This window comes from Anolis carolinensis, unplaced genomic scaffold (genome assembly GCF_035594765.1).
Source record: "Anolis carolinensis isolate JA03-04 unplaced genomic scaffold, rAnoCar3.1.pri scaffold_7, whole genome shotgun sequence".
NCBI classification, from domain to species: Eukaryota; Metazoa; Chordata; class Lepidosauria; order Squamata; family Dactyloidae; genus Anolis; species Anolis carolinensis.
In genome coordinates, this window is record NW_026943818.1 from 12800889 (window position 1) to 12825308 (window position 24420).

General features: G+C 40.7%; 1 protein-coding gene across 2 annotated transcripts in view; it reads left to right on the forward strand.

Annotated features, from left to right (window-relative positions):
* sec16a (SEC16 homolog A, endoplasmic reticulum export factor) overlaps nucleotides 1-24420 on the forward strand; it is a 69014-nt gene that overhangs the window by 34730 nt on the left and 9864 nt on the right. The window contains exons 20-27 of one of the 2 annotated variants that reach the window (XM_062960254.1): nucleotides 1195-1431; nucleotides 2717-2805; nucleotides 4912-4959; nucleotides 5109-5264; nucleotides 7447-7524; nucleotides 7625-7681; nucleotides 10023-10134; nucleotides 20568-20705. In XM_062960254.1, coding sequence (XP_062816324.1) covers nucleotides 1195-1431; nucleotides 2717-2805; nucleotides 4912-4959; nucleotides 5109-5264; nucleotides 7447-7524; nucleotides 7625-7681; nucleotides 10023-10134; nucleotides 20568-20705 — 915 coding nt within the window. The remainder of the gene's footprint in view (nucleotides 1-1194; nucleotides 1432-2716; nucleotides 2806-4911; nucleotides 4960-5108; nucleotides 5265-7446; nucleotides 7525-7624; nucleotides 7682-10022; nucleotides 10135-20567; nucleotides 20706-24420) is intronic. The other variant, XM_062960255.1, reaches the window with a different exon arrangement.

The window sequence follows — 24420 nt, forward strand, 5'->3', positions numbered from 1 at the left end:
AGACATCTCCTGAAAATAAGACCTAGTAGAGGTTTTGCTGAATAGCTAAATATAAGGCCTCCCCTGAAAGTAAGACCTAGTAAAGTTTTTGTTTGGAAGCATGCTCGCTTAACAAAACACCAGAGCATGCAGGATCGGTCAATGTATGTACCATAGATTGTTGTACATGGAAATAATGGTAGTCACAAAAAATTCTTGATAGGATTCAGTTTGTCTGGTTATGCTGGTTTGTGATGACAACTACTCTACAGTATATAATAAATGTTCATTTTTTGTTAAACAATAAATGCGAATTCTTTTTCATGGAAAAATAAGACATCACATCCCCTGAAAATAAGACCCAGCGCATCTTCAGGAGAAAAAATTAATATAAGACACTGTCTTATTTTCGTATAACATGATGTTTTGGTGTTTAATTTGTAAAATCATAACCTAATTTGATGTTTAATAGGCTTTTCCTTAATTTCTCCTTATTATCCAACATATTCGCTTATCCAACATTCTGCCGGCCTGTTTATATTGGATTAAGTGAGACTCTACTGTACATGGATCTATATGTATAAAGGATTTGCAAAGACCTGCAAACATATAGGGAAATTCATGTATAAAATTAATGTATATAGATAGATACACATATAAAGGTACATAGAGATTGCAAAAGTTTGCAAAGGGTTAATGCCTATATATCTGTAGGAGAGTTTAACAAATATTTCAGGGGGAAATGCTTTCATAAGATTAATGAATATATATATTTTTCTTCTTCCCGACTTTTCAAAACACTCCCTTGATTAAGAGTGAGGGAGGCTTTGCAAAAGAAAACATACTGATAAGGGAGGAGAAGAGAGAAATAGATCACATATTGCAATCAATAGCCTGCAGGCTCCGTTGCTGGCCTTGACTTTGACCTGATTATAAGCCGGGGAGGCTTTTTCAGCTCATAAAAAGGGCTGAAAAACTCGGCTTATCGAATATGGTATTCGCGTCAGCTTATACTCGAGTACATACGGTATATACCCAAGCAGGCGCCTTTGATTGAGAGGTATTTGAACGAATGTAGATTTTAGTACATGAATAAATGTAGATTGTGATACATGGAAAAAAATGAGGCAGTTTGGTTTCTTTCCCCTTTCTTGGGGTTTCTGTGTCTCTAGTGAATGTGGAGGGTTGACTAATATGTTTCCATCTTCTCTCAAGCTCCTCAAGCCATTCTGGAGAGCGCCGCTGCCACCGCCGTGGGCCAGCAAGAGGTGCCCAACGCCGCCGTTCCCTTCTACTCTGTGGCCCCTTCCAACGTGGGACCGGGGCCTGGCTTTATGGGCTCCTACGCAATGGATCAGAGCTCCATTTCCTCGGGGATGATGGGACCTCCAGCCAGCCTTCCTCCTCAACCCCATGAGCTCCAGCCGCAGGAGCCGCTCCGCCAGGAAACAGGTAAGAATGGACCACAAATAATAATTATTATTATAAACTAGCTGTGCCCGGCCACGCGTTGCTGTGGCGAAGTCTGGTGGTATGGGAAATAAAGTATTGAGGAATTGGTGGTAGTTAAGGTCAAGGGTAAAGGTTTTACCTTACATTAAGTCCATTATAAATGGGTTATATAGCTGTGTGGAAGGGCCTTGAGTCTACACTGCCATATAATCCAGTTAAAATCAGATAATCTGTATTTTATAGGCAGTGTGGAAGAGGCCTAAGTGAGGCCTAACTCTGCCTGTCCTCTGGGTTGAGTGGGTTGCTAGAAGACCAAGTGGGCGGAGCTTAGCCTTCTAACTGGTAGCAATTGGATAAAAACAATTATTCCTCTCCCTCTAATTAGGACTTTGTTTTTCTTTTTGTTGTATGAACGTAGAGGCATGGATGAGGGGTTGTGCTGCCAAGTTTAGTGTTTCTGGGATGTGTAGTTTTATTGTTTTGTCCTAGGCCGAAATTTCATTACCCTTTTATATATATAGATATAATAATTATACATATATATATATATATATATATATATATATATATATTATTATTATTATTATCTTCAAGTATATAAATAAATCATATATTGCAAGACATGGCCTCTAGGTTCTGTTGCCTGGCCTGGACCTTGACCCCATCATAAGCCGAGGGAGGCTTTTTCAGCTCAAAAAAAGGGCTGAAAAACTTGGCTTATCTTCGAGTATATACGGTATATTATTTTATTATTATTATTGCACCCACTAGTCCCAGATCCTTACTATTATTGTTATACACCCACTATTCCCAGACTTATATTATTGTTGTTGTTGTTGTCATTATTATTACTATCATCATCCCCATTATTACACCACAATCCCCAGATCCATAGATATTATTATTGTTGTTGGGTTGCTGTTAGTTTTCCAGGCTGTATGACCATGTTTCAGAAACATTCTCTCCTGACTTTTTGCTCACATCCTCAGAGGCGGTGAGGTCTGTTGAAAACTAGGCAAGTGGTGTTTATATATTTGTGGAATGATGTCTAGGGTGGGAGAAAGAACTCTTGTCTGTCGGAGGCAAGTGTGAATGTTGCAATTAATCATCTTGATTAGCATTGAATAGCCTTGCAACTACAAAGCCTCACACCCTCTGGGGATGCCTGCCATAGATGTGGGCGGAACGTCAAGAGAGAGAATGCTGAGATTAAGGTGGGAAGAAATTGGGTTTAGACTCCTTTGTTTCGAATCTGTACCTAGAATGCTTCCTTTGTGCCTCTCAGCCCTGCAGGCAGCCCCCCGGGAGTCTCCCAGTTGGAAACCGGCCCCAGAACCCCGGGAAGACGACTTTTATGGCAAGATGGCAAGCATGGTATCAGTCCATTGTTTCCGCCCTTTGTTTTGGTGTTTTGTGAGCAGGTTGAAATGCAGTATGAAAAGCCAAGCACGTTGCATGTCTGAGGTTCCTTTTCTTTGGTCCTAAGAGCGGAAAATGTTGGTTGATTGAGACTAATCACCTTCCCCATCTCAAATCCTTCTAGCAATTTCATTACATAAAGAATTACAGCTCTATGCATTTAACCTCTTTACTACTGGATTACACACATGACTCCTTAGTTCAGTTTATTTAAAGCAGCTCAAACTTTATTGCAGTATGTACAGTTTATTTACATAGCAGACCAGACGATCACCAGACTCCATCAGAGCACGCTGCTGGAAACTTCCCAAATTGACACTCTAGCAATTTCATTTCCACTCTATGCATTTAACCTCTTCACTACTGGATTACACACATGACTACTTAGTTCAGCTTATTTAAAGCGGCTCAAACTTTATTGCAGTATGTACAGCTTATTTACATAGCAGACCAGACGATCACCAGACTCAGTCTATATCAGAGCATGCTGCAAGAGTGAACATTCCATTCTTAATCTCTAAACATAGGTCCAGCTAGCAAGTGGAAACTTCCCAAATTTACACTCTAGCAATTTCATTTCCACTCTATGCATTTAACCTCTTTGCTACTGGATTACACCATGACTCCTTAGTTCAGCTTATTTAAAGCGGCTCAAACTTGAGCGTGCTGCAAGAGTGAACATTCCATTCTTAATCTCTAAACATAGGTCCAGCTAGCAACTGGAAACTTCCCAAATTTACACTCTAGCAATTTCATTTCCACTCTATGCATTTAACCTCTTCTCTACTGGATTACACACATGACTCCTTAGTTCAGTTTATTTAAAGCAGCTGAAACTTGAGTGCGCTGCAGGAGTGAACATTCCATTCTTATCTCTAAACATACCTCCGGCTAGCAACTGGAAACTTCCCAAATTTACACTCTAGCAATTTCATTTCCACTCTATGCATTTAACCTCTTCTCTACTGGATTACACACATGACTCCTTAGTTCAGTTTATTTAAAGCAGCTGAAACTTGAGTGCGCTGCAGGAGTGAACATTCCATTCTTATCTCTAAACATACCTCCGGCTAGCAACTGGAAACTTCCCAAATTTACACTCTAGCAATTTCATTTCCACTCTATGCATTTAACCTCTTCGCTACTGGATTACACACATGACTCCTTAGTTCAGCTTATTTAAAGCAGCTGAAACTTGAGTGCGCTGCAGGAGTGAACATTCCATTCTTATCTCTAAACATACCTCCGGCTAGCAACTGGAAACTTCCCAAATTTACACTCTAGCAATTTCATTTCCACTCTATGCATTTAACCTCTTCGCTACTGGATTACACACATGACTCCTTAGTTCAGCTTATTTAAAGCAGCTCAAACTTGAGCATTTCTCTAAACATACCTCCGACTAGCAACTAGAAACCTCCCAAATTGACACTCTAGCAATTTCATTTCCACTCTATGCACTCAACCTCTTTGCTACTGGATTACACACATGACTTCTTAGTTCAGCTTATTTAAAGCGGCTCAAACTTGAGCGTTTCTCTAAACATACCTCCGACTAACAACTGGAAACTTCCCAAATTTCCACTCTAACAATTTCATTTCCACTCTATGCATTTAACCTCTTCTCTACTGGATTACACACATGACTCCTTAGTTCAGCTTATTTAAAGCAGCTCAAACTTGAGCGCGCTGCAGGAGTGAACATTCCATTCTTATCTCTAAACATACCTCTGGCTAGCAACTGGAAACTTCCCAAATTTGCACTCTAGCAATTTCATTTCCACTCTATGCATTTAACCTCTTCACTACTGGATTACAGACGCAGCTTTAAACTCGTAGCACAATTTCACACTGTACTAATCCATTTTACCGACAGATTCAGGGCGGTTCATGGTAAACAGCAGCAAACATTCAGTGCCGTAAAGTGCAACCAGAAATAAAGATTAGAGAGAAAGGGAGATGATAGATGGATAGATACGTATCAGATGAGATAGATATGTTAAGGACAGAGAGACGGTTGGCTTGGCTGCTTGTTTATGTGCCGGCTTTGTATCTACCCAGGGCCCGGGCCGACGATCCAGAACGACCTCCCAGTCTTCAGCCCACATGGTATGCCCCCCAGGAGGCGCGTTCTCACCCCTCTCTCTTTTGACTTTCTCGTCTTTTTCTCCTCCGTGCTCTGCGCCCCGCCATCCTCTCTTCCTCCTTCCCGGGGCCTCGGGTGCCAATGCTGACTCTGGTTTCTTGCCCTCCGCCAGGGCTTTGGGCCGCGATCCCGGACCACCTCGGAGTCGTCGGTGCATTCAGTGGGGCGCGAGAGGCGCTCCTCGGCTGCCCGGCAGCCCTCTCCGCCCGTGACCTCCGCCCCGGAAGGAAAAGCCAAGGAGACCAAGAAGGAGCCTGCGCCACGCAAGGTAGGACGGGGCGACCTGCAGACCCTTACTTTTGTTTTTGGTGGGGAATCATACTTATTGATTAATTTTTGGATTAAAACATCCCAACCCATAGTGTCTGTCTATCTCAAATATAATAATAATAATAATAATAATAATAATAATAATAATAATAATAATATGACACAGCAAACAAGATAGAAATCCAGCATATCTATCTTGTTTGCTGTGTCATATAATATAATAATAATTGACAAAATCACGATCTGCCAACTGCAGAAGGCCACCCTACTGGGATCTGCGCGCATCATCCGAAAATACATCACACAGTCCTAGACACTTGGGAAGTGTTCGACTTGTGATTTCGTGATACGAAATCCAGCATATCTGTCTTGTTTGCTGTGTCATACAATAAAATAATAATAATAATAATAATAATATGACACAGCAAACAAGATAGAAATCCAGCATATCTATCTTGTTTGCTGTGTCATACAATAAAATAATAATAATAATAATTATACATCACACAGTCCTAGACACTTGGGAAGTGTTCGACTTGTGATTTTGTGATACGAAATCCAGCATGTCTATCCCGTCTGCTGTGTCATAATAAAATAATAATAATAATAATCACCGATACATCACACAGTCCTAGAATGTGTCCGACATCTGATCCAGAACAACAGCCAGCAGAGTGTCTGCTCTGGACTCATCTTGTTGTGTTTCAAATAATAATAATAATAATCCATTGATCCAAAACAACAGCCAGCAGAGTGTCTGCTGTGGACTCATCTTGTTGTGTTTCAAATAATAATCATCATCATTATCATCACCATCATCACAACAACAACAAAACAACTTCATTTTTATATTATTATTTTTATTTATTTACTACACTTATATCCCTTCTCACCCCAAAGGGGACTCAGAGTGGCTTACAATTAATATGTACATACAACAAGTCATATGACCAGCACAGCATAACACCAGCACTACACATCACCATAGTGGACCACACCGCAACACCACATGCAACATACAACATACAATTAATACTACTAAATTGTATTATTATTAGCAACACACTGCATCACATTACAACAATATCATCAACATCATATGCACATACAGTATATGTATTATTGTATATTATATAAATATAATAAATATAATATAATAATATTATAGTATTGTATCCCGCCTCAATCTCCTTGTCTTCTTCCCATTCCTTTATCTTGGTGAGATAGTTTTTTTTAATGTTTTTTTTAAAACTATGTTTTTAATCTGTTTTATTGCATTTATGTGTTTTAACTGTTTTATAATTTGAAATGTTATATTTATTATTTGTATGTATAATGTGGCATTGAATTTTGCCATAGTCTGTAAGCCGCTCTGAGTCCCCTTCGGGGTGAGAAGAGAGGGGTATAAATATAGCAAATAAATAATAAATAAATAAAATGTGAGTAGATCAATAGGTGGGAAGGTAATGGCGCTCCATGCAGTCATGCCAGTGGCCACATGACCTTGGAGGTGTCTACGGACAACGCCGGCTCTTCGGCTTAGAAATGGAGATGAGCACCAACCCCCAGAGTGTAAGTAGATCAATAGGTACTGCTCTGGAGGGAAGGTAGAGGCTCTCCATGCAGTCATGCCAGTGGCCACATGACCTTGGAGGTGTCTACGGACAACGCCGGCTCTTCGGCTTAGAAATGGAGATGAGCACCAACCCCCAGAGTGTAAGTAGATCAATAGGTACTGCTCTGGCGGGAAGGTAGAGGCTCTCCATGCAGTCATGCCAGTGGCCACATGACCTTGGAGGTGTCTATGGACAACGCTGGCTCTTTGGCTTAGAAATGGAGATGAGCACCAACCCCCAGAGTGTAAGTAGATCAATAGGTACTGCTTTGGCGGGAAGGTAGAGGCTCTCCATGCAGTCATGCCAGTGGCCACATGACCTTGGAGGTGTCTACGGACAACGCCGGCTCTTCGGCTTAGAAATGGAGAGTCGATTTCGTGTTCCACCCCCAGAGACGGATACAACTGGACTCAATGTCAGGAGAAAAATTAAATAAAAATATCACATATCTGAGCAACATAAATAATAGAAGACCTTCTGAATCTCTTCCCGTTTGCTATTGTTGTTCTTGATCATCTCATTTTACATTTTAACTAATGTATATTGATATTTGAAATGTCTTAGAGTGGGGCGACGTGGTTTGGCTGGCTGATGGGCAAAGGCAAGAACGAGGCTCACCTCCCGGACGACAAGAACAAATCGGTAAGCCCTCCGGCTCATGCGGAATCGCTTTCGGGCCGCCAGGTTCTTCATTAACTACTTGAATTGTGTTGTTAATTGCAGTGTCCCATTTTATCTCTAGATTGTCTGGGATGAGAAGAAGCAGCGATGGGTCAACCTGGATGAACCAGAAGAAGAGGTAAGGGGCCCGACACATTCAGGCTTTAACTGGCATCCCTTTTCATTGGTAATTCCTATCTGGAGTGTGTGGCTGCTAATTATTATTATTATTGGGTACCCGTCAGTGCCCGGGTTATTTGAAAAAGGGATTGTTTATTTAGAGTGTTAGGTAATATTGTGTAGTTACTGTATATACTCGAGTATAAGCCTAGTTTTTCAGCCCTTTTTTTTAGGACTAAAAAAGCCCCCCTCGGCTTATACTCGGGTGAGGGTCCTGGTTGGCTTATATTTGGGTCAGCTTATACTCAAGAATATATGGTACATTGATTTTTTTTCTCTTATTATTATTGGTATTATTACATTTATTATTTTACTCTATTATTATTACATTTATTATTTTTCTCTATTATTGTTGCTACTATTACATTTATTTTACTCTATTTTTATTATTATTATTAATACATTTATTATTGCACTCTGATCTTATTATTATTACATTTATTATTCTACTCTATTTATTATTACATTTATTATTCTACTCTATTTATTATTACATGTATTATTTTCCTGTATTTATTATTATTATTACATGTATTATTTTATTCTATTGTTATTAAAAGGATACATAAGCACATTTACATTGAAGAAGATGAGAATCATGATTTAATCAGAGTTGGACAGTCTTAAATTAGAGCTTGATGTAAATATTCAAAAACATTTAACCTACTGATGCCTCAATTAATGTAATTTTATTGGTATCTATTTTTATTTCTGAAATTTCCCACCCTCGGCTTATACTTGAGTCAATGATTTCCCAGTTTCTTTGTGGTAAAATTAGATGCCTCGGCTTATATTTGGGTCAGCTTATATTCGAGCATATACGGTAATTAGTAACAGTATTTATTAGAAAAAGCCAGTCTTTGATTTCATTTATTACTAGCTGTGCCCGGCCACACATTACTGTGGCGAAGTGTAATGGTATGGGAAATAAAGTATTGAGGAATTGGTGGTAATTAGTATATGTTATTTCATAAAGCTTGTGAATATATAATATTTCTGGTTTTTCCTTTTTTTTTTGTCTGTTGGAGGCAGGTATGAATGCTGCAATTAGCCAGAATGATTAGCATGCAATGGCCTTTCAGCTTCAAAGCCTGGCTGCTTCCTCCCTGAGGGCATCTTTTGTTGGGAGGTGTTAGCTGGCCCTGATTGTTTCATGTCTGGAATCCCCCTGTTTTCAGAGTGTTGTTCTTTGCAATATTTTCTCTTCTTCTACTATCTGTGTACAATTTGCCAGGCTTTGATGATGCAGGGCTATTCAGTGCTATTCATGCCTTGGCATTCTGGGTTATAGAGCTGTGTGGAAGGGCCTTGAGTCCACAGTCATATAACCCAGTTCAAATCAGATAATCTGTATTTTATAGGCAGTGTGGAAGAGGCCTGAGTGAAGAGGCCCTGGGTGTCATTGTGGCTGAGTGGGTTGCTAGGAGACAAAGTGGGCGGGGCCTACCCTTCTAACTGGCAGCTAGGGGGGAAAACGGCTTTTCCTGGTCCTCTAATTTGGACTTTATTTTTCTAGGGTTTTTTGTTTGAAAGGTATTTTGGATGACTATGTCTTTTGTGGCCAAATTTGGTATGATTTGGTTCAGTGGTTTTGTTGTTTACTCCATAGTAATATGCACATTACATTTATATGTATACCAGCTGTGCCCGGCCACGTGTTGCTGTGGCGAAGTCTGTTGGTATGGGAAATAAAGTATTGAGGAATTGGTGGTAGTTAAGGTAAAGGGTCAAGGTTTTCCTCTGACATTAAGTCCATTATAAATGGGTTATATAGCTGTGTGGAAGGGCCTTGAGTTTACACTGCCATATAATCCAGTTAAAATCAGATAATCTGTATTTTATAGGCAGTGTGGAAGAGGCCTAAGCGAGGCCTAACTCTGCCTGCCCCCTGGGCTGAGTGGATTGCTAGGAGACCAAGTGGGCAGAGCTTAGCCTTCTAATTGGCAGCAATTGAAAAAAAAAACAATTCTTCCTCTCCCTCTAATTAGGACTTTATTTTCCTTTTCTTTTTGTTGTATGAACGTAGAGGCATGGATGAGGGGTTGTGCTGCCAAGTTTAGTGTTTCTGGGATGTGTGGTTTTGTTGTTTTGTCCTAGGCCGAAATTTCATTACCCTTTTATATATATAGATAGATAGTATTATGCTGTTGCTGGGGGGAGTCCCAATCTGAATTATCCTATTATGGCTTGCGTTCCACACAACCCAGTTCAAACTGGAGCAAAGAGAAGGGGGAAGTAGACCAAGCCTGGCTCTTAAAGGGATCTTGAATTAACTTCAAGGGATTTTTCTTTCCTTCCAGAGCAAGCCGCCTCCTCCGCCGCCAACGGGGTTCCCACAAGTCACTCAGGCCGCGCCGATGGGGCCGGTCGGCCCTCCCAATGCCTCGGTCAATATGTTCTCCAGGAGAGCAGGTACCGTTGTGTTTTGTGAGGTCAGACTCTGTCAAAGCTACAGTGTCGTCCTCGGCAAGGAGTCCTTCCTCTGCCTCACCCAATCGATAATCTGTGCCAGGGGTCCCCAAACTTTTTAAACACGGGGCCAGTTCACGATCCCTTAGACCGCTGGAGGGCCGGACTATAGTTAGCCACCAAGCAATAATAATATTTATTTATTTATTAACAGCATTTATATTCCGCCCTTCTCACCCCGAAGGGGACTCACATTATGTACATTTAAAGCAAACATTCAATGCCCATAAACACATCGAACAGAGACAGACAGACAGACTGCTTTATAATAATAATAATAATAATAATAATAATAATAATAATAATAATAATAATAATAATAATATAGGAAATGCATTGAGTGTTTGCACTGCATAATAATAATAATAATAATAATAATAATAATAATAATAATAATAATAATAATAATATAGGAAATGCATTGAGTGTTTGCACTGCATAATAATAATAATAATAACAACAACAACAACAACAACAACAACAACAGGAAAAACTCAGCCGCTATCAAGACCTCAAGATTGAACTTCAAAGACTCTGGCAGAAACCAGTGCAGGTGGTCCTGGTGGTGATGGGCACACTGGGTGCCGTGCCAAAAGAACTCAGCCGGCATTTGGAAACAATAGACATTGACAAAATTACGATCTGCCAGCTGCAAAAGGCCACCCTACTGGGATCTGCACACATCATCCGAAAATACATCACACAGTCCTAGACACTTGGGAAGTGTTCGACTTGGGATTTTATGAAACGAAATCCAGCATATCTATCTTGTTTGCTGTGTCATACAACATCGTTGTGTCAATAATAATAATAATAATAATATAGGATATGCATTGGATGTTTGCACCACATAATAATAATAATAATAATAATAATAATAATAATAATACATCTTTAAATGCTTGGGAAGTGTTCAACTTGTGATACGAAAAGTGTTCGACTTGTGATACGAAATCCAGCATACTGTATCTATCTTGTTTGCTGTGTCATACTGTGTCGTTGTGTCAATAATAATAATAATAATAAAGAGGGTTGGAAGACACCCCTTGGGCCATTTAGTCCAACCCTCTTCTGCCTTTAAGCACCAAAAGCACAAGCAAAGCACCCCTGACAGATGGCCTCCCAGCCTCAATGTTAATACAGTAGAGTCTCACTTATCCAAGCTTCACTTATCCAATGTTCTGTATTATCCAACACAGTCTGCCTTTTAGTAGTCAATGTTTTTGTAGTAAATGTTGCAATGTTTTGGTACTAAATTCTTAAATACAGTAATTACTACATAACATTACTGTGTATTGAACTGCTGTTTCTGTCGATTTGTTGTAAAACATGTTTTGGTGCTTAATTTTTAAAATCATAACCTAATTTGATGTTTAATAGGCATTTTCCTTAATCCCTCCTTATTATCTAACTTTTCCGCTTATCCAAGGTTCTGCCGGGCCGTTTATGTTGGATAAGTGAGACTCTACTATAATATTTATTATTTATTTGTTTGCGACATTTATTTCCCGCCCTTCTCACACTGAAGGTGACTCAGGGTGGTTTACAAGTACAGTAGAGTCTCACTTATCCAACATAAACGGGCCGGCAGAATGTTGGATAAGCGAATATGTTGGATAATAAGGAGAAATTAAGGAGAAGCCTATTAAACATCAAATTAGGTTATGATTTTACAAATTAAGCACCAAAACATCATCATCTATATATATAAAAGAGTGATGGCATCACGGCGACCCACAAAACAACAAAACTACAGGCCCCCCAACCTCGAAATTTGACAACACAACCCATCATCCACGCCTCTAGGTTGATACAACAAAAAGAAAAGAAAAATAAAGTCCTAATGAGAGAGAGAGGAATAATTGCTTTTATCCAATTGCTGCCAGTTAGAAGGCTAAGCTTCTCCAACTTGGTCTCCTAGCAACCCCAAAAAAAAAAACACTAAAAAATTAATACAATAAAATACTATAATAACAGAAAATAACTAAAAATAATACAAGAAAATAATAAAATATAATAAATAAAAATATAACTTACAATAAAATTAATTAAAAAATGCAAATAACGTCAAATAAAAATTACACAACAATTTTTAACCAATACCACCACCACTTTGCCACAGCAACGCGTGGCTGGGCACAGCTAGTGTTATACAACAAATTTGACATAAAAAGTAGTTCAATATGCAGTAATGCTACATAGTAATTACTGTCTTTACGAATTTAGCACCAAAATATCACAATGTATTGAAAACATTGACTACAAAAATGCGTTGGATAATCCAGAACATTGGATAAGCGAATGTTGGATAAGTGAGCCTCTACTGTATATATACAGTAGAGTCTCACTTATCCAACATAAACGGGCTGGCAGAATGTTGGATAAGTGAATATGTTGGATAATAAGGAGGGATGAAGGAAAAGCCTTTTAAACATCAAATTAGGTTATGATTTTACAAATGAAGCACCAAAACATCATGTTAGACAACAAATTTGGCAGAAATAGTAGTTCAATGCGCAGCAATGCTATGTAGCAATTACTGTATTTATGAATTTAGCACCAAAATATCACGATATATTGAAAACATTGACTACAAAAATGCGTTGGATAATCCAGAACGTTGGATAAGCGAGTGTTGGATAAGTGAGACTCTACTGTACATACAATATATCATATATCTCCGTATTACTCCCCTCTGAACATTTATCCTCTAGATTACCCCTTCCAAATGTCCCTGCCCATAGTGGAGTACTCCTCTGTCCCTCTCACTCCGGGTTTTATCTCTGTGTTCACGCGGCCTGCCCTTGCTTTATTGTTTTTTGATTTCTTGATGTTCTGTTTATTATTATTTATTGTATTTTAAATGGTGTTATGATATGTTGTTTCTATATTTTATTATGTTGTATTGCTCTGGGCATGGCCCCATGTTAGCCGCCCCGAGTCCCCATTGGGGAGATGGTGGCGGGGTATAAATAAAGTTTTATTATTATTATTATTATTATTATTATTATTATTATTATTAATATATTATATTATACGACTATATGTAATATAAATATACAACAACAACAATAATAATAATAATAATAAAGAGGGTTGAAAGAGACCCCTTGGGCCATTTAGTCCAACCCTCTTCTGCCTTTGTGTTGTGGGGGCCAGATAAATGGTTTTGTTGGGCCGCATGTGGCCCGCGGGCTGTAGTTTGGGGACCCCTGATCTATGCATTAGGGCAGGGGTCCTCAAACTAAGGCCCGGGGGCCGGATGCGGCCCTCCAAGGTCATTTACCTGGCCCCCACCCTCAGTTTTGTAATATAATATTTTTATATCAGTTTTAATAATATAATATATTGGGTATACATATAATATTGATAATAATCTTATTATTATCTTGTAATATAATACTAATAGTAATACCATATGTCAAGGACAGAACGCCACAAGATTCAAAGTAACAGAGTTTATTAGATTACAGAACTCAAAAATGCCCGTAAAACACAAGGGCCAGGCAGTTTTTGCCTTTAGGAGCAAAAAGGGGCAAAAGTAAATGTTCAAAAGATAAACCGGATTAAACCGGAGTTTAATCCGGGTAAAAACAAACTGCTTGCTTCAGCCTGGGTATAAACGAAACGAAAGCCAAGGAACAAAAGATACAAAGAATGCAACTAATTGGCAGCAGATTCCTCTCTGCTGCCAACACTGTGCTTAGAGTAACTTGCGTCGCTCCCCCACACACACAGCAGACAGGATCTCCAACACGAGTAAATCAGCCAAGGATTGTAGCAGTTGAGTAGACCAGTTCCGTTCCGTAGATCAAAGCCAGAAGCAGACGTTTGTAGTTTTTCCAAGTCCAAGAAGGGGGGGAAGACAAGCCGTGGTCAGTTCAGTCCGAGTTCTCAAAGCAGGAGATGGCGTCCGTCAAGAAGACGACGGAGGGTCAAGCTAATAAGAGTAAGCACAGGTTTGCACAAACAAATGCCCACACAATCCCTCCCGCCGTCTGACCCTGGATTCCAATCAACTTACGTCACAGCACAGGAAAGCACACAAGTCTTCAGGGAAGCGTCCCACACACACACGGATCCCAAGCGTTTGCCCAGATTACCTTGCCCAACGCAATTTGCAATTGCTCTCAAGCCCCATTTTATGCCAGTTACAAATCTTCATCACTGTCAGCTGTCCTCCTTAACCCGGGCGTTTCCTCATCACTTTCCTCGTCAGAGCTGGAACACCTCTGACTACGCCCAACAGCATCTCCAGCTGTGGATCCCGTCCCATCCCTCCAGCTAAACCATGGGTCTAATCCTGAAGGTCCCCATTCATCTTCTGTCCCATCATGGCCAGTGGCACCCACTTCCTCCCTTACCCGAGTCCAATCCATCTCATCCTCCTCTGAGCTAACCAGCCCCTCCTCCATTCTCTCCGTAAACCCTTCGAAAGACTCCTCGTCAGATGGTGCTGCAAATATGTCTCGCAGTCTTTTTCTCTCTCGCTCCTCGAGAGTATCTGACTCTCGAGGAGTCTTACGCCCACGTCTGTCAGTAACAGAGCCATGAGGCTCAATCATAACACTATCCCCTCTCACAAAGGCCTCCTCCCCCGATGGCGGAGAAGTGGCAGTGATACCCTCCGCTATAGCACCACGACGACTAGAGGTATCAAGTTTCAACAGCGAACGATGAAAGACTGGATGGACCTTTAAACTAGACGGTAAACGCAAACGAAACGCAACAGAAGAAATCTTTTTAACGATAGGAAAGGGACCCAAATACCGAGGCGCAAACTTTCCCCCAGCCTGTTTAATATGTTTGGAAGATAACCACACCAAATCCCCTTCTTCCAACTCCTCCCCTGCCTGCCTGTGGCGGTCAGCCTGAGTCTTCTGCGTTGCCTTAGCTTCCAACAGTAAGCGACGGGCAACATCATGCAATGCAGCCATTTCCGAAGAGCGGTACACAGGGTCCGAAGAGACCACATTGGTCGACGGCGCCACACCTCCCCGTGGGTGAAAACCATAAGTTAGCTCAAATGGCGTATGCTGACTAGACGTGTGCACCGCATTGTTGTAAGCAAATTCCGCCACCGGTAACCACTTTACCCAAGCCGTGGGTTGATCTAAACAAAAACAACGCAGATACTGCTCTAAGAGCCCATTAACCCGTTCCGACTGTCCATCCGTTTGCGGATGGAAAGCTGAAGACACGTTTAACTTAGTCCCCAAACACTCATGGAAGTGTTTCCAAAAGCGTGACACAAATTGCGGAGCCCTATCTGAAATAATCACCTCGGGTGCTCCGTGCAAACGATAGATGTGCTTTGTAAATAGTAAGGCCAACGTAGGGGCCGCCGGAATGGTTGAACAAGGAATAAAATGAGCCAGTTTACTAAATAAATCCACCACCACCCAAATACAAGTATAACCCCCAGACTTAGGCAAATCTGAAATAAAATCCATGGAAATGATTTGCCATGGCCTCTCCGGAACAGGTAAAGACGATAACAACCCTCTAGGGCGCCCAACAGGCGTCTTACTCTGCTGACAAACGGCGCAGCTGTCACAAAAGCGCAGAATGTCTTGCCGCATCTTTGGCCACCAGTAGCTCCTGGTGATAAGCTGTACGGTCTTGAACCTGCCAAAGTGCCCAGCCATGGGTTCGTCATGGTGGGCTCTAATCACCTCCAACCTGAGGGTCCCTACTGGTACGTAAACCTGCCCCCTACGCACCAATACCCCGTCTTGATCCTGGAGATGCGGCAGTATGGTACGGTTACCTGCAGAGAGCAGCATCAGTTGCTCCTGAGTCCACACATCATCCTTCTGAGCCTCAAGGATCTGGTCATGTAACCCAAGCTCATTATCTACAACACACAGAGAGGCAGTAGGCAAGATGGTCTGACATACTACCTGCTCATTGGTCTTAAATTCCGGCTTGCGGGATAAAGCATCGGCCCGCAAGTTTGCCTTCCCCTCCACGAACTGCACCTTGAAGTTAAACCTGGAGAAAAACAAAGCCCAGCGGATTTGACGCTGGTTTAACTTCTTTGCTGTTTGCAAGTGCTCTAAGTTCTTGTGATCAGATCTGACCACGATCTGGTGCCGTGCCCCTTCAAGCCAGTGCCGCCACACCTCAAACGCCACCTTAATCGCCAACAACTCCTTCTCCCATATGGTATAGTTCTGCTCGAAGGGTGTTAGTTGCCGCGAGTAAAATCCACAGGGACGCAAGGTCCCTGAGGAATCCTTCTGAGACAATACAGCCCCCAACGCGTAGCTAGAAGCGTCCGCTTCTACCACGAACGGTCTGTCAACATCAGGATGGGTTAGTATGTTGTCCGATTGAAAACTAGACTTTAGTTGTAGAAACGCCTCGTGAGCTTCCCGCCCCCACACAAATGGCTGTTTCTTGCGCAGAAGCTGCGTCAAAGGTACCGTGAGCTTTGCAAAATTCGGAATAAACTCCCGGTAGTAATTAGCGAAACCCAAGAACCTTTGTACATCCTTCTTAGTCTTCAGCTCCTGCCATGAGTTGACGGCGTCAACCTTATGTGGGTCCATTTTAAGTTCCCTACCTGACACTACATGACCTAGGAACTCCACTTCAGGCACATGAAAGACGCACTTGGAAGCCTTGGCGAAAAGCCCATTAGCCCGCAGTCGGTGCAGAACCTGCTTGACATGTTGACGATGTTCTTTCTCGTCCTTAGAAAAAATCAAGATATCATCCAAATAAATCACTAAAAATTGGTCAATTAGGTCCCTGAACACATCGTTCATGAACCTCTGGAATACCGCAGGAGCATTACAAAGCCCAAAAGGCATGACTCGGAACTCGTGGCATCCGAAACACGTGTTAAATGCCGTCTTCCATTCATCCCCTTCCCGTATACGGATTAAGTTATAGGCCCCCCGCAGGTCAAGCTTGGTAAAGACCTTAGCCCCTTGCACCCTTGATAACAGTTCCGAGATTAAAGGCAGCGGGTACCTATCCCGAATGGTGTATTTGTTTAGGATCCGATAATCGCAGACCAACCTAAGTTCCCCAGTCTTTTTGGCTACAAAGAATACCGGTGCCGCAGTTGGAGAACTAGATGGGCGAATAAACCCCTTGGCTAAATTTTCATCTAGAAACTCCCGCAAAGCTTGCCTTTCCGGTACAGTCAAGGCATACAGCCTCCCTGCTGGCAGTTTCGCACCTTCTGCCAACTTGATGGCGCAATCATATGGCCTGTGCGGTGGTAATTTGTCCGCTTCTCTTTTACAAAATACATCAGAGAACTCCCCATACTCAGCAGGCACTCCCTCCATATCAGAATGAGTAACATTTAGAGTGCAACAATCCTGCCTCTTTAAGATCACTTTACGTGTTGCCCAATCTACTTGTGGGTTTACTACAGCTAGCCAATCCATCCCCAGGATCACATCATATCTAGGCAAGCTCGTAATATCCCACACAAACGTTCCCGTTACTCCCTGCACCTCCCACGTTACTGCTGAGGTTTCATGGTTAACCACCCCAGTCTCCAGCAGTCTCCCATCTGCTCCTTCCACCCACACGTCGCATGCCTTGCGCACTCTAGGAATGCCATGCTTCTTAGCAAACTCAATATCTACATAGGAGACCGTAGCCCCTGAGTCCAGCAGTGCCAAAGTAGAAACAAGTTCCCTTCCCCCAACAGATAATGTAATGGGTACGAAAACATGCTTCCTCCCCTCAGTTGACTGCTTGAGGAGCCCTAGTGCGTTGGACTCACGTCGCACTAGGGCTGGCCTTTTCCCGAAAGCTGGGAAGGTTTCACATTACAATTTTTGGCAAAATGCCCAGCATTCCCACAGTACAAACACAAGCCCAGCTGCCTCCTACGGCTCTTTTCCTCTGTAGACAGCTTTTTAAAGACCCCAAGCTCCATGGGCTCTTCCCCCATCACCACAGGTGTCCTGGTTACATGCATGGGTGGCGCACACATTGCTTTTGAGTGTTTACGAGCCTCGAACCTTGCGTCTAAACGCAGCACCTTAGCTACTAAGGCGTCCCAGCTTTCAGCCGGCTCCAAGCGTGCTAATTCATCCTGGAGCATATCACTTAACCCGGCAGTAAATAAAAGCATGAATGCATTTTCCCCCCAATCCAGCTGGTGGCGATACAGGTTAAACTTATTTAAGTAATCCAAAACAGTCCCCTTTCCCTGTTTCAACCGATACAGAGCCCACCCAGCGTTCTCCGTGCGGAGAGGATCCCCAAAAGTATCAGTTAACAACTTTTTGAAATTATTCAAATTGTCCTTGACTGGGTCATTTCCCAAAATTAAATTAGTGGCCCATTGTCCTGCGGGACCGGTCAACAAACTCAAAATAAAGGCCACCTTGCTAGTGTCTGTAGGAAAAGCATGAGCACTGAGCTGAGAAAAATAAAGCTCCACTTGTGCCAAAAAGGTTGGCAACTTGCACCTGGTTCCGTCAAAGCGTTCAGGAGTCAAAACATGTCCTTTCACAGCCTGAGCTGTTTGGATAACGGTAAAAGCCGTTTGCAATTGGTCTACTTTGGCCCTTAACTCATCCATCGTCTTCCTGACGGGTTTATTGCTGCAATAAACTTTTTATGGGCGTTGGGCAATCTGTCAAGGACAGAACGCCACAAGATTCAAAGTAACAGAGTTTATTAGATTACAGAACTCAAAAATGCCCGTAAAACACAAGGGCCAGGCAGTTTTTGCCTTTAGGAGCAAAAAGGGGCAAAAGTAAATGTTCAAAAGATAAACCGGATTAAACCGGAGTTTAATCCGGGTAAAAACAAACTGCTTGCTTCAGCCTGGGTATAAACGAAACGAAAGCCAAGGAACAAAAGATACAAAGAATGCAACTAATTGGCAGCAGATTCCTCTCTGCTGCCAACACTGTGCTTAGAGTAACTTGCGTCGCTCCCCCACACACACAGCAGACAGGATCTCCAACACGAGTAAATCAGCCAAGGATTGTAGCAGTTGAGTAGACCAGTTCCGTTCCGTAGATCAAAGCCAGAAGCAGACGTTTGTAGTTTTTCCAAGTCCAAGAAGGGGGGGAAGACAAGCCGTGGTCAGTTCAGTCCGAGTTCTCAAAGCAGGAGATGGCGTCCGTCAAGAAGACGACGGAAGGTCAAGCTAATAAGAGTAAGCACAGGTTTGCACAAACAAATGCCCACACAATCCCTCCCGCCGTCTGACCCTGGATTCCAATCAACTTACGTCACAGCACAGGAAAGCACACAAGTCTTCAGGGAAGCGTCCCACACACACACGGATCCCAAGCGTTTGCCCAGATTACCTTGCCCAACGCAATTTGCAATTGCTCTCAAGCCCCATTTTATGCCAGTTACAAATCTTCATCACTGTCAGCTGTCCTCCTTAACCCGGGCGTTTCCTCATCACTTTCCTCGTCAGAGCTGGAACACCTCTGACTACGCCCAACAGCATCTCCAGCTGTGGATCCCGTCCCATCCCTCCAGCTAAACCATGGGTCTAATCCTGAAGGTCCCCATTCATCTTCTGTCCCATCATGGCCAGTGGCACCCACTTCCTCCCTTACCCGAGTCCAATCCATCTCATCCTCCTCTGAGCTAACCAGCCCCTCCTCCATTCTCTCCGTAAACCCTTCGAAAGACTCCTCGTCAGATGGTGCTGCAAATATGTCTCGCAGTCTTTTTCTCTCTCGCTCCTCGAGAGTATCTGACTCTCGAGGAGTCTTACGCCCACGTCTGTCAGTAACAGAGCCATGAGGCTCAATCATAACACCATATAATTAATTATATGTTATATATTACATATTATATAATAGTATAGTGGTATAGTTCAATATAGTAATATATAATGCTAATATTGTGTTATGCTAATAATATAATATATTGTATGTACATACAGCTGCTCTGAGTCCCCTTCGGGGTGAGAAGGGTGGGATATAAATGTAGTAAATAAATGCAGTAAATAAATAATTAATTTTAGACTTAGGCTCGGCCAAAGTTTGAAATAACTTGAAGGCACACAACAACAACAACAATCCTAATTAACTTGACTATCTCATTGGCCAGAAGCAGGCCCACACTTTTCATTGAAATCCTAATAGATTTATGTTGGTTAAAATTGTTTTCATTTTTAAATATTGTATTCTTTCGTTGTTGTTGTTGTTTTGCACTACAAATAAGACAAGTGCAGTGTGCATAGGAATTTGTTTGTATTTTTTTTCCCAAATGATAATTCGGCCCCTCAACAGTCTGAAGGATTGTGGACCGGCCCTCTGCTTAAAAAGTTTGGGGACCCCTGCATTAGGGCAAAAAGAGGCCGCATTTAAGCTCCGCCACAGACCCCCTCCAGCCTGGTCCTAACCCTTTTTCCACTTGCCTCTCTCCAGCCGGAAGCAAAGCCCGCTACGTCGACATCCTGAACCCGAGCCGGACGAAGTCTCCGGGGGCGGCCCCGGCCCCCTCGGATCTCTTTGCACCGTTGGCTCCGATGCCCATCCCTGCCAACCTGTTTGTCCCAAATGCAGGTGAGTCAGGGGGGATCCCTTGTGCCCGCTTCCACTGGGAGGGACCCCCAAAGGGCATCTAGTCCAACCCCCTTCAACTGGGCAGGAAGCCCTCCCAACAGACAGCCAATTCTGGTATTTTTAAACTGCTTTATTTATTATTATTTATTTATTAGCGACATTGATATCCCGCCCTTCTCACCCCGAAGGGGACTCAGGATGGCTTACAAGTTATATTACATACAATATATTGTATTATTAGCATAGCACAATATTAAGCATGATATATTAGGATATTGTACTATACTATACTATAGTATTGTACTATACTATTACTATATTGTACGACTATACTGCAATATTATTAGTAATATTACATGTAATATATAATATACAATTCTAAAAGTGTATTATTATATTGTATTACATTAGAATATTATGATCAATATTATATGTATATACAATATATTGTATTATTAGCATAGCACAATATAAGCATGATATATTACTATATTGTACTATAGTACCAAACTACTATATTGCACGACTGTACTGCAATATTATTAGTAATATTACATGTAATATATAATATACAATTCTAAAAGTGTATTATTATATTGTATTACATTAGAATATTATGATCAATATTATATGTATATACAATATATTGTATTATTAGCATAGCACAATATAAGCATGATATATTACTATATTGTACTATAGTACCAAACTACTATATTGCACGACTGTACTGCAATATTATTACTAATATTACATGTAATATATAATATACAATTCTAAAAGTGTATTATTATATTGTATTACATTATAATATTATGATCAATATTATATGTATATACAATATATTGTATTATTAGCATAGCACAATATAAGCATGATATATTACTATATTGTACTATAGTACCAAACTACTATATTGCACGACTGTACTGCAATATTATTACTAATATTACATGTAATATATAATATACAATTCTAAAAGTGTATTATTATATTGTATTACGTTATAATATTATGATCCATATTATATGTATATACAATATATTGTATTATTAGCATAGCACAATATAAGCATGATATATTACTATATTGTACTATAGTACCAAACTACTATATTGCACGACTGTACTGCAATATTATTACTAATATTACATGTAATATATAATATACAATTCTAAAAGTGTATTATTATTATATTGTATTACGTTATAATATTATGATCCATATTATATGTATATACAATATATTGTATTATTAGCATAGCACAATATAAGCATGATATATTACTATATTGTACTATAGTACCAAACTACTATATTGCACGACTGTACTGCAATATTATTACTAATATTACATGTAATATATAATATACAATTCTAAAAGTGTATTATTATATTGTATTACATTATAATATTATGATCCATATTATATGTATATACAATATATTGTATTATTAGCATAGCACAATATAAGCATGATATATTACTATATTGTACTATAGTACCAAACTACTATATTGCACGACTGTACTGCAATATTATTAGTAATATTACATGTAATATATAATATACAATTATAAAAGTGTATTATTATTATATTGTATTACATTATAATATTATGATCCATATTATATGTATATACAATATATTGTATTATTAGCATAGCACAATATAAGCATGATATATTACTATATTGTACTATAGTACCAAACTACTATATTGTACGACTATACTGCAATATTATTAGTAATATTACATGTAATATATAATATACAATTATAAAAGTGTATTATTATTATATTGTATTACATTATAATATTATGATAAATATTATACGTACATACAATATATTATTAGCATAGCACAATATAAGCATGATATATTACTATATTGTACTATACTGTACTATAGTATTGTACTATACTATTACTATATTGTACAACTATACTGCAATATTGTTAGTAATATTACATGTAATATATAATATACAGTTATAAAAGTGTATTATTATTATATTGTATTACGTTATAATATTATGATCAATATTATACGTACATACAATATATTATTAGCATAGCACAATATAAGCATGATATATTACTATATTGTACTATACTGTACTATAGTATTGTACTATACTATTACTATATTGTACAACTATACTGCAATATTGTTAGTAATGTTACATGTAATATATAATATACAGTTATAAAAGTGTATTATTATTATATTGTATTACGTTATAATATTATGATCAATATTATATGTGCATACAATATATTATTAGCATAGCACAATATAAGCATGATATATTACTATTGTCAAGGACAGAACGCCACAAGATTCAAAGTAACAGAGTTTATTAGATTACAGAACTCAAAAATGCCCGTAAAACACAAGGGCCAGGCAGTTTTTGCCTTTAGGAGCAAAAAGGGGCAAAAGTAAATGTTCAAAAGATAAACCGGATTAAACCGGAGTTTAATCCGGGTAAAAAACAAACTGCTTGCTTCAGCCTGGGTATAAACGAAACGAAAGCCAAGGAACAAAAGATACAAAGAATGCAACTAATTGGCAGCAGATTCCTCTCTGCTGCCAACACTGTGCTTAGAGTAACTTGCGTCGCTCCCCCACACACACAGCAGACAGGATCTCCAACACGAGTAAATCAGCCAAGGATTGTAGCAGTTGAGTAGACCAGTTCCGTTCCGTAGATCAAAGCCAGAAGCAGACGTTTGTAGTTTTTCCAAGTCCAAGAAGGGGGGAAGACAAGCCGTGGTCAGTTCAGTCCGAGTTCTCAAAGCAGGAGATGGCGTCCGTCAAGAAGACGACGGAGGGTCAAGCTAATAAGAGTAAGCACAGGTTTGCACAAACAAATGCCCACACAATCCCTCCCGCCGTCTGACCCTGGATTCCAATCAACTTACGTCACAGCACAGGAAAGCACACAAGTCTTCAGGGAAGCGTCCCACACACACACGGATCCCAAGCGTTTGCCCAGATTACCTTGCCCAACGCAATTTGCAATTGCTCCCAAGCCCCATTTTATGCCAGTTACAAATCTTCATCACTGTCAGCTGTCCTCCTTAACCCGGGCGTTTCCTCATCACTTTCCTCGTCAGAGCTGGAACACCTCTGACTACGCCCAACAGCATCTCCAGCTGTGGATCCCGTCCCATCCCTCCAGCTAAACCATGGGTCTAATCCTGAAGGTCCCCATTCATCTTCTGTCCCATCATGGCCAGTGGCACCCACTTCCTCCCTTACCCGAGTCCAATCCATCTCATCCTCCTCTGAGCTAACCAGCCCCTCCTCCATTCTCTCCGTAAACCCTTCGAAAGACTCCTCGTCAGATGGTGCTGCAAATATGTCTCGCAGTCTTTTTCTCTCTCGCTCCTCGAGAGTATCTGACTCTCGAGGAGTCTTACGCCCACGTCTGTCAGTAACAGAGCCATGAGGCTCAATCATAACACTATCCCCTCTCACAAAGGCCTCCTCCCCCGATGGCGGAGAAGTGGCAGTGATACCCTCCGCTATAGCACCACGACGACTAGAGGTATCAAGTTTCAACAGCGAACGATGAAAGACTGGATGGACCTTTAAACTAGACGGTAAACGCAAACGAAACGCAACAGAAGAAATTTTTTTAACGATAGGAAAGGGACCCAAATACCGAGGCGCAAACTTTCCCCCAGCCTGTTTAATATGTTTGGAAGATA